Source organism: Entelurus aequoreus, linkage group LG10, assembly GCF_033978785.1.
Source record: "Entelurus aequoreus isolate RoL-2023_Sb linkage group LG10, RoL_Eaeq_v1.1, whole genome shotgun sequence".
In the NCBI taxonomy this organism is placed as follows: Eukaryota; Metazoa; Chordata; class Actinopteri; order Syngnathiformes; family Syngnathidae; genus Entelurus; species Entelurus aequoreus.
Window position 1 is genome coordinate 60,634,614 of NC_084740.1, and position 18,595 is coordinate 60,653,208.

Genomic DNA, 18,595 nt, shown 5'->3' on the forward strand with positions numbered 1-18,595 from the left:
AGATGTCACTAAATCTTCAGTACGAAGGTGTTATTTCTTCACAAAGAGAAATACTTTTTAATGAGATCCAATTTTGAATGCGTGTGATTTTGTTAGCTATCCATACACTTGGGTAAAACGGAATCCATCCTATTTGGGTCCCACATCAACCTCAAGAAAGTCAATGACTTCACTATAAAAGTGGGTGACATTGTTATCACCAGGAAAGATGAGGTCACCTACCTAGGTTCCATTCTAGAGGCTAACCTTTCCTGTGATAAAATGGCAACCAAGGTCATCAAAAAGGTCAACCAACGAACGAGATTTCTCTATAGAATCTCCTCTCTGGTCAACAAAAGCACCATGAGGATTCTGGCGGGAACTCTCGTTCAACCCTTTTTCGATTACGCATGCACCTCCTGGTACCCTAGCACCTCCAAAACCCTCAAATCTAAACATCCCAGAACAAGCTAGTCAGATTACTTCTAGACCTCCACCCCAGATCACACCTCACTCCTACCCACTTCTCCAAAGTGGGCTGGCTCAGGGTGGAGGACAGAGTAAAACAACTTGCACTGAGCCTAGTCTATAAAATCCGCTACACCTCCCTGATACCGAAGTACATGTCAAACTACTTCCATAACGTAAATGACCGCCATAACCACAACACCAGGGGGAGCTCCACTAACAACGTTAAACCCAGATCCCGATCTAACAAAGGTTTTAACTCATTCTCTTTCTATGCTACATCAATTTGGAATGCACTCCCAACAGGTGTAAAAGAAAGGGCATCTCTATCCTCCTTCAAAACCGCACTAAAAGTTCACCTCCAGGCAACTTCAACCCTAAACTAACACCCTCCCCGGATTGTTAATAATCAAATGTAAATAATCAAATGTAGATACTTTTTCTTATGCTTTCTGATCTCTCTCTCTCTCTCTCTCTCTCTCTCTCTCTCTCTCTCTCTCTCTCTCTCTCGCTCTCTCTCTCTCTCTCTCTCTCTCTCTCTCTCTCTCTCTCTCTCTCTCTCTCTCTCTATGTCCACTACTTGCTGTACATATCCTACCAAGTCACACCTACACTGTTTCAATGTACATTTCTCTCTGATGATACAATTGTTGATGACTGAAGTGATGATAACAACCAAACCTACCCCCCCCCCCCCTCCACATCCCACACCCCGGATTGTAAATAATGTAAATAATTCAATGTATATACTCTGATGATTATCTTGTGTGATGACTGTGTCATAAAGATAGTATATATCTGATGGTATACATCTGTATCATGAATCAATTAAGTGGACCCCGACTTAAACAAGTTGAAAAACTTATTGGGGTGTTACCATTTAGTGGTCAATTGTACGGAATATGTACTGTACTGTGCAATCTACTAATAAATGTCTCAATCAATCAATCAATCAACCAATCAATCAATCAATCAATCTTTGCTCCGTCTCAACTCTGTGGTAATATTATTTTCACAAAATACAACCAATAGTACGTCAATGTTAAATCTTACTTGTGAAAAGTAATCCCCAGATTCCTATTTTCAACAGTCTGCTGAACACCATTTTTGTTTTCTACCTGTCAACTGTCAGTTTAGGCTGCTCGCCGGCTCCTCATCACCACTTCAAGATGGCGGCCCAATTTCTCGCGTCACAGCAGCCAATTGCTGCGTCTACTTATAACATGTCCATGGATTCCCACCTCTAACCTGTAGGGGGCAACAAACTTCTGTCCTCACGCCAGAAAAAAGCGACAACCCCGGTGACGTCATCACTTCGCGCACTGACGTTGTTTGTTGTTGCATATAAACCTGACGGCTGCTTTCTGGTAAGAAAAACAAACATTTTGTCATTATTATGAATATACCGATTAAAATGTTGGCACAAGCTGCTGTTTGAATTGATATTTTGACGTAGGAAGCGAGTCACTTTTTGAATAATACCTAACTAATACCGTTTTTGATTGATTGAAACGTTTATTCGTAGATTGCACAGTACAGTACATATTACATTATACATTTGTATATATTTATACAAATACAGTACATATTCCGTACAATTGACCACTAAACGGTAACACCCGAATAAGTTTTTCAAGTGGTTTAAGTCGGGGTCCAGTTAATCAATTCATGGTACCAGTAGTTTAATAGCTGAGTAGTTTAGTGTGGCTTTATTTGTTTTGTTTGTTTACATTAGGTCATGTTAAATTAACTCTTGTATGCTATGACAGACGTTAAGGGCATAGGTGGGTAAATTATTAATACACAGCTGGTAAGACTTGATGACTGGACTTTGCTTAGACCTCTCACTACTCTTAAAGTTGTAACATGTGACTTTGCTAAAACATTTCTCTTAAAATCCAGGTGTCATAACAATGGAGAATGGTAGTGTAGAGCAGACACTTCATCCAAAGGCGGTCTCTCAAAGCCAGCAGCCGTGTCGCTTCTTCTCTCAAGGAAAACGCTGCAACTTTGGTTCCAAGTGCAGATTTTTACACATCAGAGAGAATTCCAGATTTGACCTTGAAGAAACAATCAGGACTTCCTATCAGGCGAAGATCACGTCACTCCCACAAGTGGGGTTTGGCGGCGATGTGGAGAACATGCATCCGCTCACAACCAAGCCCAAGGCGTCCACAGGTGCCGGACGCCGCGCCTGTCGCTACTTTTTATCAGGGAACTGCACGATGGAGGACAGGTGTCGCTTCTGGCATCCACCTCAGTTGCTATCAACGAATGACAATGTCCAATCTGCAACCCAGGCCACTTTTGCGCAAAAAAGAGCGCAGGCGCCTCATCCAAATATCCTCCAGGAGGTCAAGCTGTGTGACCTGACGGAGGACGTGGCCGCGCAGCTACGGGAGACTGAGATCAAGCAGCTGAAGAGACGTTTCCCCAAAGAGCGTCTAATAGTTCAAGAACGAAGCGACGGAAAGGTTACTTATTACAGGGCAACTGTGGAAGCGTCGGATCCAGACTGGGTGAATATTTACAGTTTGGCTGACAGTAAATGAATGCAACTCCTCTTTAAATATATGTTTATGCTTTCTGCAGCCTTTTGATCTGAAAGAAATTGACATCATGGTGAGCTTTCCGGACACCTACCCTAAGGAGGTAAAGAGCAGTACTATAGTACAAAAGCAGTGAAGTTGTCACGTTGTGTAAATGGTAAATAAAAAGAGAATACAATGATTTGCAAATCCTTTTCAACTTATATTCAATTGAATAGACTGCAAAGACAAGGTATTTCATGTTCACACTGAGAAACATATGTTTTTTTTTGCAAATAATCATTAACTTAGAATTTAATGGCAGCAACACATTGCAAAAAAAGCATTTTTACCACTGTTACATGGCCTTTCCTTTTAACAACACGCAGTAAAGGTTTGGGAACTGAGGAGACACATTTTTGAAGTGGAATTCTTTCCCATTCTTGTTGTGGTATTTTAGGCTTCATATTGCGCCACACATTTTCAATGGGAGACAGGTCTGGACTACAGGCAGGCCAGTCTAGTACACGCACTCTTTTACTATGAAGCCACGCTGTTGTAACACGTGGCTTGGCATTGTCTTGCTGAAATAAGCAGGGGCGTCCATGATAACGTTGCTTGGATGGCAACATATGTTGCTCCAAAAACTGTATGTACCTTTCAGCATTAATGGTGCCTTCACAGATGTGTAAGTTACCCATGTCTTGGCCACTAATACACCCCCATACCATCACACATGCTGCCTTTTACACTTTGCGCTTATAAAAGTCCGGATGGTTCTTTTCCTCTTTGGTCCACAGATTCCAAAAACAATTTGAAATGTGGACTTGTCAGACCACAGAACACTTTTCCACGTTGCATCAGTCCATCTTAGATGAGCTCGGGCCCAGCGAAGCATTTCTGGGTGTTGTTGATAAATGGCTTTGGCTTTGCATGGTAGAGTTTTAACTTGCACTTACAGATGTAGCGACCAACTGTAGTTACTGACAGTGGTTTTCTAAAGTGTTCCTGAGCCCATGTGGTGATATCCTTTACGCCCCGATGTCACTTTTTGATGCAGTACCGCCTGAGGGATCGAAGGGCCGTAATATCATGGCTTACGTGCAGTGATTTCTCCAGATTCTCTGAACCTTTTGATTATATTACGGAGCGTAGATGGTAAAATCCCTAAATTCCTTGCAATAGCTGGTTGAGAAATGTTGTTCTTCAACAATTTGCTCAGGCATTTGTTGACAAAGTGGTGACCCTCGCCCCGTCCTTGTTTGTGAATGACTGAGCATTTCATGGAAGCTGCTTTTATACCCAATCATGGCACCCACCTGTTCCCAATTAACCTGTTCACCTGTGGGATGTTCCAAATAAGTCTTTGATGCGCATTCCTCAACTTTGTCAGTCTTTTTTGCCACTTGTGCCAGCTTTTTTGAAACATGTTGCAGGCATCGAATTCCAAATGAGCTAATATTTGCAAAAAATAACAAAGTTTACCAGTTTGGACGTTAAGTATCTTGTCTTTGCAGTCTATTCAATTGAATATAAGTTGAAAAGGATTTGTTGTATTCTCTTTTTATTTACCATTTACACAACGTGACAACTTCACTGCTTTTGGGGTTTGTATATTATGACAACGTTGTGGTTATGAATTTCCAGTGACATTTGAATTCTTGTTAGATTTTCACTCTGGATATTCCATTGGATCAAGATCTGCCTTTAGTGATGGGAAGGTAGTGAAAGCACTTCTTCAGAATTCAGCGTCTTGGGTGAGCTGACAGTTGTGCTATGGCTCGGTAGGCACGTGCAGCAAGCGTCGCTGGAGTGGCTCCAAGCAAAGCACGCCACCAACCAACTCCTTGGCAAAGTCGAGCTGCTCTTCCGGCCTTTTCTCCGCTGGCTCGATCGCAGTTTGGAGAAGCTTTTCACAGAAGGAGCCAGACAGGTGAGCGGCGCTCCACAAGCACGTGACGTCCCCACCTTTTTTATAGCTCTTTTGCTCTTCTTACAGTTGAAAAAGGACGTTGATTTGGAAAAAGCCGGGCTGCAGTTCATACCGTATCAGGAGCTTCAAGCAGCAGCGTGTGACAAATCAAACGACCATCATTCATCAGAGGCCGTGAATGAGGAAGAGGAAGCCGGCGATGAAGGCGACAGGGTGGCGGAGGAAGCACCAGGTGGCGAGGAAGAACGTCAGGAAGAGGAGGACGCGACTCACTTGGTGGAAAATATAAAGATCAGTGACGTCCGCAGAGGCACAGAAGTGAGGCTCCTTGGCTTGCGACTGGGAGAGAACACGGCAACTGTGGTCGGCCAGTACATCACTGTGTGTCTGCAGTGCAACAGGTCAGTTCACAACCTTACCTTTTATACACACCTGCACAGTCCAATACCAGAGGAATCTACACTTTTACCAAATAAGAACAGCCCTCAAAGCCATTTGTCCCATGCAAAATCAAGTAGAAGAATGGCTACCATGTCAATCTCAAACAAGGTGGAGCTAATAAATCAGTTTTTATACATAATCTGATGACAAATGTGAATATAAACTTATAATAATATAAATATTATTTTTAATATTTTCATTTATAGTATTTTTTGTTATTTAAATACATTTATATTTCCTTTTTATTTTTTTTATTCAACCCTCTGGTGACATTTGGTTATCTAAACCAGTGTTTTTCAACCACTGTGAGATACAGTCTGGTGTGCCGTGGGGGATTATCTAATTCCACCTATTTTAGTTAAAAATAATTTTTGCAAACCAGTAATTATAGTCTGCAAATGATGTGTTGTTGTTGAGTGTCGGTGCTGTCTAGAGCTGGGCAAAGTAACTGTGTAATACTCTTCCATATCAGTAGGTGGCAGCAGGTAGCTAATTGCTTTGTAGATGTCGGAAACAGCGGGAGGCAGTGTGCAGGTAAAAAATGTATCTAATGCTTAAACCAAAAATAAACAAAAGGTGAGTGCCCCTAAGAAAAAGGCATTGAAGCTTAGGGAAGGCTATGCAGAACAAAACTAAAACTGAACTGGCTACAAAGTAAACAAAAACAGAATGCTGGACGACAGCAAAGACTTACTGTGGAGCAAAGACAATGTACATCCGAACATGACATGACAATCGACAATGTCCCCACAAAGAAGGATAAAAACAACTGAAATAGTCTTGATTGCTAAAGCAAAGTAGATGTGGGAAATATCACTCAAAGGAAGACATGAAACTGCTACAGGAAAATACCAAAAAAAGAGTAAAAGCCACCAAAATAGGAGCGCAAGACAAGAAGTAAAACACTACACACAGGAAAACAGCAAAAAAGTCCAAATAAGTCAGGGTGTGATGTGACAGGTGGTGACAGTACACCTACTTTGAGACAAGAGCTATATTGATGCATGCTTGGTTATGCTTTAAAGCAGGGGTCACCAACGCGGTGCCCGCGGGCACCAGGTAGCCCGTAAGGACCAGATGAGTAGCCCGCCGGCCTGTTCTAAAAATAGCTCAAATAGCAGCACTTACCAGTGAGCTGCCTCTATTTTTTAAATTGTATTTATTTACTAGCAAGCTGGTCTCGCTTTGCCCAACATTTTTAATTCTAAGAGACAAAACTCAAATAGAATTTGAAAATCCAAGAAAATATTTTAAAGACTTGGTCTTCACTTGTTTAAATAAATTCATTAATTGTTTTACTTTGCTTCTTATAACTTTCAGAAAGACAATTTTAGAGAAAAAATACAACCTTAAAAATGATTTTAGGATTTTTAAACACATATACCTTTTTACCTTTTAAATTCCTTCCTCTTCTTTCCTGACAATTTAAATCAATGTTCAAGTAAATGTATTTTTTTTTATTGTAAAGAATAATAAATACATTTTAATTTAATTCTTCATTTTAGCTTCTGTTTTTTCGACGAAGAATATTTGTGAAATATTTCTTCAAACTTATTATGATTCAAATTCAAAAAAATTATTCTGGCAAATCTAGAAAATCTGTAGAATCAAATTTAAATCTTATTTCAAAGTCTTTTGAATTTATTTTAAAATTTTTGTTATGGAAAATCTAGAAGAAATAATTATTTGTCTTTGTTAGAAATATAGCTTGGTCCAATTTGTTATATATTCTAACAAAGTGTAGATTGGATTTTAACCTATTTAATCAAAATTCTAAAATTATCTTAACCAGGAAAAATTACTAATGATGTTCCATAAATTATTTTTTTAAGTTTTTCTCTTCTTTTTTTCGGTTGAATTTTGAATTTTAAAGAGTTGAAATTGAAGATAAACTATGTTTCAAAATTTAATTGTCATTTTGTTCGTGTTTTCTCCTCTTTTAAACTGTTCAATTAAGTGTAAATATCATTAATTATTAATAATAACAGAGTTAAAGGTAAATTGAGCAAATTGGCTATTTCTGGCAATTTATTTAAGTGTGTATCAAACTGGTAGCCCTTCGCATTAATCAGTACCCAAGAAGTAGCTCTTGGTTTCAAAAAGGTTGGTGACCCCTGCTTTAAAGTCATATCCAACAATTGCGACAACGACTTTTTACTGTCAACTGAGTTTTGTTTTTTAATGATGTCTGCTGGTGGTGTGCCTCCGCATTTTTTCAACGCAAAAAATGTGCCTTGGCTCAAAAAAGGTTGATAAACACTAATCTAAACCAGTGGTTATCAAACATTTTTCACCAAGTACCACCGTAATGACATTAAAATACAGTAAATAGCGTGGTAGGCCTAAATATTCATTAAAAACAAAGTAGACGTTTTATTTAACAAGTAGATTCTGTATTTTGGCCACTGTAACAATACACACAGTTTGAATAGTAACACTATTCAAAGGGGCGGTATAGCTCGGTTGGTAGAGTAACCGTGCCAGCAACTTGAGGGTTCCAGATTCGATTCCCGCTTCTGCAATCCTAGTCGCACTTTACCCACCTGCTCCCAGTGCCACCCACACTGGTTTAAAAATGTAATTTAGATATTGGGTTTCACTATGTAAAGCGCTTTGAGTCACTAGAGAAAAGCGCTACATAAATATGATTCACTTCACTGCGTTTGAATATTTGTCTGTGATTTTTTGGCATACCACTAGAATGTACACTACCGTTCAAAAGTTTGGGGTCACATTGAAATGTCCTTATTTTTGAAGGAAAAGCACTGTACTTTTCAATGAAGATAACTTTAAACTAGTCTTAACTTGAAAGAAATACACTCTATACATTGCTAATGTGGTAAATGACTATTCTAGCTGCAAATGTCTGGTTTTTGGTGCAATATCTACATAGGTGTATAGAGGCCCATTTCCAGCAACTATCACTCCAGTGTTCTAATGGTACAATGTGTTTGCTCATTGGCTCAGAAGGCTAATTGATGATTAGAAAACCCTTGTGTAATCATGTTCACACATCTGAAAACACTTTAGCTCGTTACAGAAGCTACAAAACGGACCTTCCTTTGAGCAGATTGAGTTTCTGGAGCATCACATTTGTGGGGTCAATTAAACGCTCAAAATGGCCAGAAAAAGAGAACTTTCATCTGAAACTCCACAGTCTATTCTTGTTCTTAGAAATGAAGGCTATTCCACTAAATTGTTTGGGTGACCCCAAACTTTTGAACGGTAGTGTACACATTCAAAAGTGCTTACTTATGTTGACTACTGTTTTTAAGTTAGATTGTTCTGTCTTATTATGAATGTTTTATTTTTAGTAATTTCTTGAACGTGATTGTTTAATGCCTGTAAGGCAACACTGGATCTTTTGAAAGGCGCCAATATATAAAGCGTATCATTATAATTATTAGGGATGTCCGATAATGACTTTTTGCCGATATCCGATATTGTCCAACTCTTTAATTACCGATACCGATATCAACCGATACCGATATCAATCGATTCAGATATATACAGTCGTGGAATTAACACATTATTATGCCTAATTTGGACAACCAGGTATGGTGAAGATAAGGTCCTTTTTTAAAAAAATAATAAAATAAAATAAGATAAATAAGTTAAAAACATTTTCTTGAATAAAAAAGAAAGTAAAACAATATAAAAACAGTTACATAGAAACTAGTAATTAATGAATATGAGTAAAATTAACTGTTAAAGGTTAGTACTATTAGTGGACCAGCAATCATGTGTGCTTACGGACTGTATCCCTTGCAGACTGTATTGATATATATTGATATATAATGTAGGAACCAGAATATTAATAACAGAAAGAAACAACCCTATTGGGGAGGGAGGTTTTTTGGGTTGGTGCACTAATTGTAAGTGTATCTTGTGTTTTTTATGTTGATTTGATTAAAAAAACAAAAAAACAAAAACAAAACAAAAAAAACGATACTGATGATAAAAAAAAACGATACCGATAATTTCCGATATTACATTTTAAAGCATTTATCGGCCAATAATATCGGCAGGCCGATATTATCGGACATCTCTAATAATTATCATTATTAATCAAAGTCAAACATGACATAAAATTCCTTAAGTTTATAAAAAATGTACACATATTTTGTATTCTTGTTTGTTGTTATGTTAAAACTTTATTTTACTCAAATTTCTCAATACACTTTAGTCCTCAACAAAAATAGACTTTGTCCCCTGGGAGTTAATAATCTCGGCCACGCTGGAGTCTAACCAACACTGATTGGTAAATGTTTTGGAGGAATAAAAATACAAACCGCAGCCAGGGAACTTCCACTTGTTGAATGGAATGTTTGTCGGATAGTTCATTGAACAACACTGTCTCTAATATGTTGATGACCTTATTGGTGCAGGTGCTTTGTAAGTGTATGCAACAACAAACTTTGTACAGAACCCAAAAGCAGTGAAGTTGTCACGTTGTGTAAATGGTAAATAAAAAGAGAATACAATGATTTGCAAATCCTTTTCAACTTATATTCAATTGAATAGACTGCAAAGACAAGATAGTTAACGTTCGAACTGGTAAACTTTGTTATTTTTTGCAAATATTAGCTCATTTGGAATTCGATGCCTGCAACATGTTTCAAAAAAGCTGGCACAAGTAGCAAAAAAGACTGAGAAAGTTGAGGAATGCTCATCAAAGACTTATTTGGAACATCCCACAGGCTAATTGGGAACAGGTGGGTGCCATGATTGGGTATAAAAGTAGATTCCATGAAATGCTCAGTCATTCACAAACAAGGATGGGGCGAGGGTCACCACTTTGTCAACAAATGCCTGAGCAAATTGTCCAACAGTTTAAGATCAACATTTCTCAACCAGCTATTGCAAGGAATTTAGGGATTTCACCATCTACGCTCCGTAATATCATCAAAAGGTTCAGAGAATCTGGAGAAAGGCCGAAAACCAACATTGAATGCCCGTGACCTTCGATCCCTCAGGTGGTACTGCATCAAAAAGCGACATCAGTGTGTACAGGATATCACCACATGGGCTCAGGAACACTTTAGAAAACCACTGTCAGTAACTAGGGATGTCCGATAATATCGGCCTGCCGATATTATCGGCCGATAAATGCGTTAAAATGTAATATCGGAAATTATCGGTATCGTTTTTTTTATTGTCTGTATCAGTTGTTTTTTTTTAAAATTATAATTTTTTTTTTTATTAGATCAACATAAAAAACACAAGATACACTTACAATTAGTGCACCAACCCAAAAAACCTCCCTCCCCCCATTTCTTTCTGTTATCAATATTCTGGTTCCTACATTATATATCAATATATATCAATACAGTCTGCAAGGGATACAGTCTGTAAGCACACATGATTGTGCGTGCTGCTGCTCCACTAATAGTACTAACCTTTAACACTTAATTTTACTCATTTTCATTAATTACTAGTTTCTATGTAACTGTTTTTATATTGTTTAACTTTCTTTTTTATTCAAGAAAATGTTTTTAATTTAGTTATCATATTTTTTTTATTTTTTTTAAAAGTACCTTATCTTCACCATACCTGGTTGTCCAAATTAGGCATAATAATGTGTTAATTCCACGACTGCATATATCGGTTGATATCGGTATCGGTTGATATCGATATCGGTAATTAAAGAGTTGGACAATATCGGAAAATCGGATATCGGCAAAAAGCCATTATCGGACATCCCTATCAGTAACTACAGTTGGTCGCTACATCTGTAAGTGCAAGTTAAAACTCTACTATGCAAAGCCAAAGCCATTTATCAACAACACCCAGAGACGCTTCGCTGGGCCCGAGCTCATCTAAGATGCAAAGTGGAAAAGTGTTCTGTGGTCTGACGAGTCCACATTTCAAATTTTTTTTGGAAGCTGTGGACGTCGTGTCCTCCGGAACAAAGCCAGCATGTGTGATGGTATGGGGGTGTATTAGTGCCCAAGACATGGGTAACTTACACATCTGTGAAGGCACCATTAATGCTGAAAGGTACATACAGCTTTTGGAGCAACATATGTTGCCATCCAAGCAACGTTATCATGGACGCCCCTGCTTATTTCAGCAAGACAATGCCAAGCCACGTGTTACAACAGCGTGGCTTCATAGTAAAAGAGTGCGGGTACTAGACTGGCCTGCCTGTAGTCCAGACCTGTCTCCCATTGAAAATGTTTGGTGCATTATGAGGCCTAAAATACCACAACAAGAATGGGAAAGAATTCCACTTCAAAAATGTGTCTCCTCAGTTCCCAAACCTTTACTGAGTGTTGTTAAAAGGAAAGGCCATGTAACACAGTGGTGAACATGCTTTTTTTGCAATGATTGTTGCCATTAAATTCTAAGTTAATGATTATTTGCAAAAAAAACACATAAGTTTCTCAGTGTGAACATGAAATATCTTGTCTTTGCAGTCTATTCAAGTGAATATAAGTTGAAAAGGATTTGTTGTATTCTCTTTTTATTTACCATTCACACAACGTGACAACTTCACTGGTGTAGGGTTTGTACATATGAACTGTTGGTGAATGTGTGCAGGTGTAAAGTGACAGCAGACCTGGGTCTGAGTGGAAAGACCACCTGCACAGCTCAGTGTGAGAAGTGCAATGCAAGCATCAGCGCCGCATTCAGACCCTGCATGCTGCACCACTACAGCGACGTCTTGGGTTACCTGGACCTCCAAAATGCCGTTCCCTCCGACCTCGTGCTTCAAGAGTGCCATCTGGCCGTGGGCTGCCTCGGCTGCTCCGAGGACAGCTCCCTGCAGGTGACTGGACCGGTACCCACCCCCTCCAAACAAAACCATCTTCTGACATAGATTTGCATTGTTTTTTGTCTATCAGAACCTCTGCTACGGTCAAACAAAGGAGGTGAACTGTGAGAAGTGCCACAGCAAGTTAAGTCTCTTGGCTGAGAGCGCCAGGTTCCAATACATCCAAGCACGCAGCAACAAGACAGGTCAGCTATCCAGAAGATTAGCAACGCTTTAACAGTCTGACTGACTGGAAATGCACTAGGGTTGTCCCGATACCAACGTTTTGGTACCGGTACCAAAATGTACACTACCGTTCAAAAGTTTGGGGTCACATTGAAATGTCCTTATTTTTGAAGGAAAAGCACTGTACTTTTCAATGAAGATAACTTTAAACTAGTCTTAACTTTAAAGAAGTACACTCTATACATTGCTAATGTGGTAAATGACTATTCTAGCTGCAAATGTCTGCTTTTTGGTGCAATATCTACGTAGGTGTATTGAGGCCCATTTCCAGCAACTATCACTCCAGTGTTCTAATGTAGTGGATAGTCCGAAGCTTAAGCAGGCAACAAAAGTAGTTTAGTACAACAATTTTATTTACCCATTATCAGAAGTGCAGGTTGAATTGAGTTGGTCGTGCAGACAAACCACAAGTTACTCCGGAGCAAACAAGACACACACAAGCCAAAATCACTCCCGAGTTCCGGTCTTCTGCCATTTTTTATATGTCTGTTGTGCGTCATCGTTCCTTATCGAGTGCGTCAATGTTTTGTTTTGCTTTTCCTATCTGTTCCATAACAACTCGAATCCTTTAGACAGTCAACACATTCTATAGACAGGTTAGCACGACTTAATATTCACTTTTGTCCCACAACTGGTCCATTCAATGGCACAAAAATACAAGAGTATTGAAAATGAGCGGACATTCTTAAAAGACAAGAAATATAGGTCAAAAGGTCAGAAATTCTACTACACTAATGGTACAATGTGTTTGCTCATTGGCTCAGAAGGCTAATTGATGATTAGAAAACCCTTGTGCAATCATGTTCACACATCTGAAAACACTTTAGCTCGTTACAGAAGCGACAAAACTGACCTTCCTTTGCGCAGATTGAGTTTCTGGAGCATCACATTTGTGGGGTCAATCAAACGCTCAAAATGGCCAGAAAAAGAGAACTTTCATCTGGAACTCGACAGTCTATTCTTGTTCTTAAAAATGAAGGCTATTCCACTAAATTGTTTGGGTGACCCCAAACTTTTGAACGGTAGTGTATTTTCGATACTTTTCTTAATAAAGGGGACCACAAAAAAATGACAATATTGGCTTTATTTGAACAAAAAATCTTCGGGTACATGAAACATATGCTGATTATTGTCATTTAGTCCTGAAATAAACTAGTGAACATACTAGACAACTTGTCTTTTAGTAGTAAGTAAACAAACAAAGACTCCTAATTAGTCTATGCAGTAACATATTGTGTCATTTATACACCTATTATTTTGTACACATTATGAGGGACAAACTGTAAAAAAATAATATTAATCCACTTGTTCATTTACTGTTAATATCTGCTTATTTTCTGTTTTAAAAATGTAATAATCACTTATTCTTATCTTCTTTGATACTTTACATTAGTTTTGGATGATACCACACATTTAGGTATGGATTCGATACCAAGTAGTTACAGGATCATACATTGGTCATATTCAAAGTCCTCATGTGTCCAGGGACGTATTTCCTGACTTTATAAACATAACATGAATTTTTTAAAAAGGAAAAAAGATTTTGTGACGATAAAAAATAACGATGTCATTATAGTAGTATAGACTAGATACTCTATTTGTACTTGGTATCATTACAGTGGATGTCAGGTGTAGATCCACCCATGACATTTGTTTACATTGTGACGCCGGTGAGCTATTGTATCCTCCTACGGTGTGTAGTGAAGCATGTGTAGCTATTCCTCGTCCTCCAGTGATAATGTTACTTGTAAGAAACTCACTTTATTTGTCTCCATGGAGGCGAGGATTAGTGATTTAGAAGTAGCTAAAACACTGGCGACCGTGGATGGACGTTGGCTGCCAACTAGCTAGCCATGTTTTAAAGCACCTCTTCCTGAGGGTGTTTCAGTGTTATAACTTCACCTTTATCCTCAGTTTTTACACCAAAATGCGTCCATTCTCCCTTTTCTGTCTACACACCGTGTGTGCTTGTAAGTACTCTGTGTGTGTGCGCTGCCGAACATGCTCCTCTGCTCGTAAAACCAGCAATGTCACCACGTGACGACGCTGTCATGCCTGTTAAAAAAAATTAAATTGGGAACTGGTTCTTTTCAGTGTAGTATATAGTACCGATTTTGATTCATTAGTACCACGATACTATACTAGTACTGGTATACCGTACAACCCTAACATGCACAAAAGGCGCTGTATGAAATATGCTCATGCTTATTATTGGGGTTGTGATGTTTCTACATCAACATGTAGTTGGTTTTTTTTGCATGCAGGTCCAAGTGTTTCTTCTGTTCATTTGAAGACCGTAAGAGATCCTGCCGTTCAAAAGGGGAAGCCTCTACCCGAAAAAGGAGCGTGCAAACATTACAAGCAGAGCCATCGCTGGCTAAGGTATCAGCGTGACTCTTATCCCGTGTAACGTTACAGAGTCATGAAGTGCGTCTGCCCGTCAAGGTTCCCGTGCTGCGGCCGGGCCTACCCCTGTGACGTGTGCCACGACGAGGACCAGGACCACCCCATGGAGCTGGCCACCCGGATGATCTGTGGCTTCTGCGCCAAAGAACAGGTCAGCGTCCTCGCCGGGAAGACGTCGCCTGGATTCTCACGTGTGGTTGGTTTTTGCAGCCGTACGGCAACGGGAAGCCCTGCGTGACCTGCGGCAGCATGATGACCAGAGGAGCTCACAGCAGCCACTGGGAAGGTGGACTGGGGTGCAGGAACAAAGTCAAAATGTGCAGGTATTTTACAAAAGGCATCGTATCAAAATTAGCGTTCGATTGATTTTGCGTTTTGCTTTTCTTCCCAGAAATGATCGGCAGAAATACGCCAACAGCAACAAGACCATTTCCAAGAAGGCCAGCGAAAAGAAGTAGAACTATTATGTCTAAAGGTGATTCATTCAAAGAATTTGTCACTTCCTCCAATAAATCATGTTGTAATGATCATTCTGAGGAAGAGTCACATCATTATCAGTTATTTGACCTGTTCTATGTTAACAACATGTTGGGCAATATTGAAACCGCTATCCTCTAACACAGGGCTCCCCCACCTTTTTTGCACCAATATTTGCACGGAAATATGGCAAATACCAAAACCGAAATCAGTGAAGTTGTCACGTGTAAATGGTAAATAAAAAGAAGAATACAATGATTTGCAAATCCTTTTCAACTTATATTCAATTGAATAGACTGCAAAGACAAGATATTTCATGTCCACACTGAGAAACTTTGGTATTTTTTGCAAATAATCATGAACTTAGAATTTAATGGCAGCAACACATTGCAAAAAAGTTGTCAGAGGGGCATTTTTACCACTGTGTTACATGGCCTTTCCTTTTAACAACACTCAGTAAAGGTTTGGGAACTGAGGAGACACATTTTTGAAGTGGAATTCTTTCCCATTCTTGCTTGATGTACAGCTTAAGTTGTTCAACAGTCTCCCTTCTCATATTTTAGGCTTCATATTGCACCACACATTTTTAATGTCTGGACTACAAGCAGGCCAGTCTAGTACCCGCACTCTTTTACTATGAAGCCACGCTGTTGTAACACGTGGCTTGGCATTGTCTTGCTGAAATAAGCAGGGGCGTCCATGGTAACGTTGCTTGGATGGCAACATATGTTGCTCCAAAAGCTCTATGTACCTTTCAGCATTAATGGTGCCTTCACAATGTGTAATTTACCCATGTCTTAGGCACTAGTACACCCCCATACCATCACACATGCTGGCTTTTCCACTTTGCGCCTATAACAGTCCGGGTGGTTCTTTTCCTCTTTGCTCAGGAGGACACGACGTCCACAGTTTCCAAAAACAATTTGAAATGTGGACTCGTCAGACCACAGAACACTTTTCCACTTTGCAGTCCATCTTAGATGAGCTCGGGCCCAGCGAAGCAGGCAGCGTTTCTGGGTGTTGTTGATAAATGGCTTTGGCTTTGCATAGTACAGTTTTAACTTGCACTTACAGATGTAGCGACCAACTGTAGTTACTGACAGTGGTTTTCTGAAGTGTTCCTGAGCCCATGTGGTGATATCCTTTACACACCGATGTTGCTTTTTGATGCAGTACCGCCTGAGGGATCGAAGGTCCGTAATATCATGGCTTACGTGCAGTGATTTCTCCAGATTCTCTGAACCTTTTGATGATATTACAGACCGTAGATGGTGAAGTCCCTAAATTCCTTGCAATAGCTGGTTGAGAAATGTTGTTCTTAAACTGTTCAACAATTTGCTCAGGCATTTGTTGACAAAGTGGTGACCCTCGCTCCATCCTTGTTTGTGAATGACTGAGCATTTCATGGAAGCTGCTTTTATACCCAATCATGGCACCCACCTGTTCCCAACTAGCCTGTTCACCTGTGGGATGTTCCAATTAAGTGTTTGATGAGCATTCCTCAACTTTGTCAGTCTTTTTTGCCCCTTGTGCCAGCTTTTTTTAAACATGTTGCAGGCATCAAATTCCAAATGAGCTAATATTTGCAAAAAATAACAAAGTTTACCAGTTCGAACGTTAACTATCTTGTCTTTGCAGTCTATTCAATTGAATATAAGTTGAAAAGGATTTGCAAATCATTGTATTCTCTTTTTATTTACTATTTACACAACGTGACAACTTCACTGCTTTTGGCTTTTGTACTTGCATCTTAAATGTTAAAACTGAATGACATGGACATTATCCTCTGGTCAGCATAGTCATAATTATCTTCTGGGAAAGGACCAGTCGGGCCTTTGGGTCCTAGGAAGCCCAGGGGCACCACATGGAGGCGGAGATGTGGACGCACGCTGACAGTCCAACCGAGCCCTTTGGCATCAACGTGAGGACCATCAACTTCCTGCCAGACAGGAAGTGTCCAGCAACATATTTTGTTCTTGGCAACATAATAAAACTCACATCTGATTGATGCTCTCAGTGATTTAATAACAATATGTTCATTATGGTCCTAAATCGGCTAATCAAGTTATGAGATACATCAATAAAGTTGATGTGAATTATATTTATATAGTGAAGTGAATATTATTTATATAGCGCTTTTCTCCAGCGACTCAAAGCGCTTTTACATAGTGAAACCCAATATCTAAGTTACATTTAAACCAGTGTGTGTGGGTAAAGTGTTTTGCCCAAGGACACAACGGCAGTGACTGGGATGGCAGAAGCGGGGATCGAACCTGGAACCCTCAAGTTGCTGGCACGGCCACTCTACCAACCGAGCTATACCGCACAATGATCAATCAATCAATCAATCAATGTTTATTTATATAGCCCTAAATCACTAGTGTCTCAAAGGGCTGTACAAGCCACAACGACATCCTCGGTGTCGAGTGGGTCTGACATAATATTGTGAAAGTCCAACACATCAGCGAAAGTCCAGTCCATGGTGGGGCCAGCGGGAACCATCCCGAGTGGAGACGGGTCAGCAGCGTAGAGATGTCCCCATCTGATGGACAGGCTAGCGGTCCACCCCGGAGCAGAGTAGAAAAGAAAAGAAAAGAAACGGCAGATCAACTGGTCTAAAAAGGGAGTCTATTTAAAGGCTAGAGTATACAAATGAGTTTTAAGATGAGACTTAAATGCTTCTACTGAGGTAGCATCTCTAACTTTTACCGGGAGGGCATTCCATAGTATTGGAGCCCGAATAGAAAACGCTCTATAGCCCGCAGACTTTTTTTGGGCTCTGGGAATCACTAATAAGCCGGAGTTCTTTGAACGCAGATTTCTTGCCGGGACATATGGTACAATACAATCGTCAAGATAGGCAGGAGCTTGACCGTGTAGTATTTTATACGTAAGTAGTAAAACCTTAAAGTCGCATCTTAGGTGCACAGGAAGCCAGTGCAAGTGAGCCAGTATAGGCGTAATATGATCAAACTTTCTTGTTTTTGTCAAAAGTCTAGCAGCCGCATTTTGTACCATCTGTAATCTTTTAATGCTAGACATAGGGAGGCCCGAAAATAATACGTTACAGTAATCGAGACGAGACGTAACGAACGCATGGATAATGATCTCAGCATCGCTTGTGGACAAAATGGAACGAATTTTATTATTTATCATGTTTATCATTTATACAATGATAAACATATCACTGTTATTATTATTATCACTATTGTTACTAGGGATGTCCGATAATGGCTTTTTGCCGATATCCGATATGCCGATATTGTCCAACTCTTTAATTACCGATACCGATATCAACCGATATATACAGTCGTGGAATTAACACATTGTTATGCCTAATTTGGACAACCAGGTATGGTG

The 18,595-nt window shown here is 39.6% G+C and overlaps 1 protein-coding gene across 2 annotated transcripts; it reads left to right on the plus strand.

Annotated features, from left to right (window-relative positions):
* Positions 1-1,701: 1,701 nt before the first annotated feature.
* Positions 1,702-17,271, plus strand: si:dkey-24l11.2 (uncharacterized protein LOC100034462 homolog). 2 transcript variants are annotated; one of them, XM_062059644.1, is made up of 13 exons: positions 1,702-1,814; positions 2,350-2,966; positions 3,040-3,099; positions 4,644-4,696; positions 4,764-4,908; positions 4,975-5,309; positions 11,893-12,121; positions 12,198-12,312; positions 14,617-14,734; positions 14,798-14,909; positions 14,969-15,081; positions 15,150-15,233; positions 17,057-17,271. In XM_062059644.1, exons 2-12 carry the CDS (start codon positions 2,361-2,363, stop codon positions 15,214-15,216), a joined length of 1,953 nt encoding a protein of 650 aa, XP_061915628.1. In that variant the 5' UTR covers positions 1,702-1,814; positions 2,350-2,360; the 3' UTR covers positions 15,217-15,233; positions 17,057-17,271. The 2 variants fall into 2 exon arrangements, with proteins under 2 accessions (XP_061915628.1, XP_061915627.1); XM_062059643.1 differs by lacking the exon at positions 17,057-17,271 and having other exon boundaries at positions 15,150-15,287.
* Positions 17,272-18,595: the final 1,324 nt, after the last annotated feature.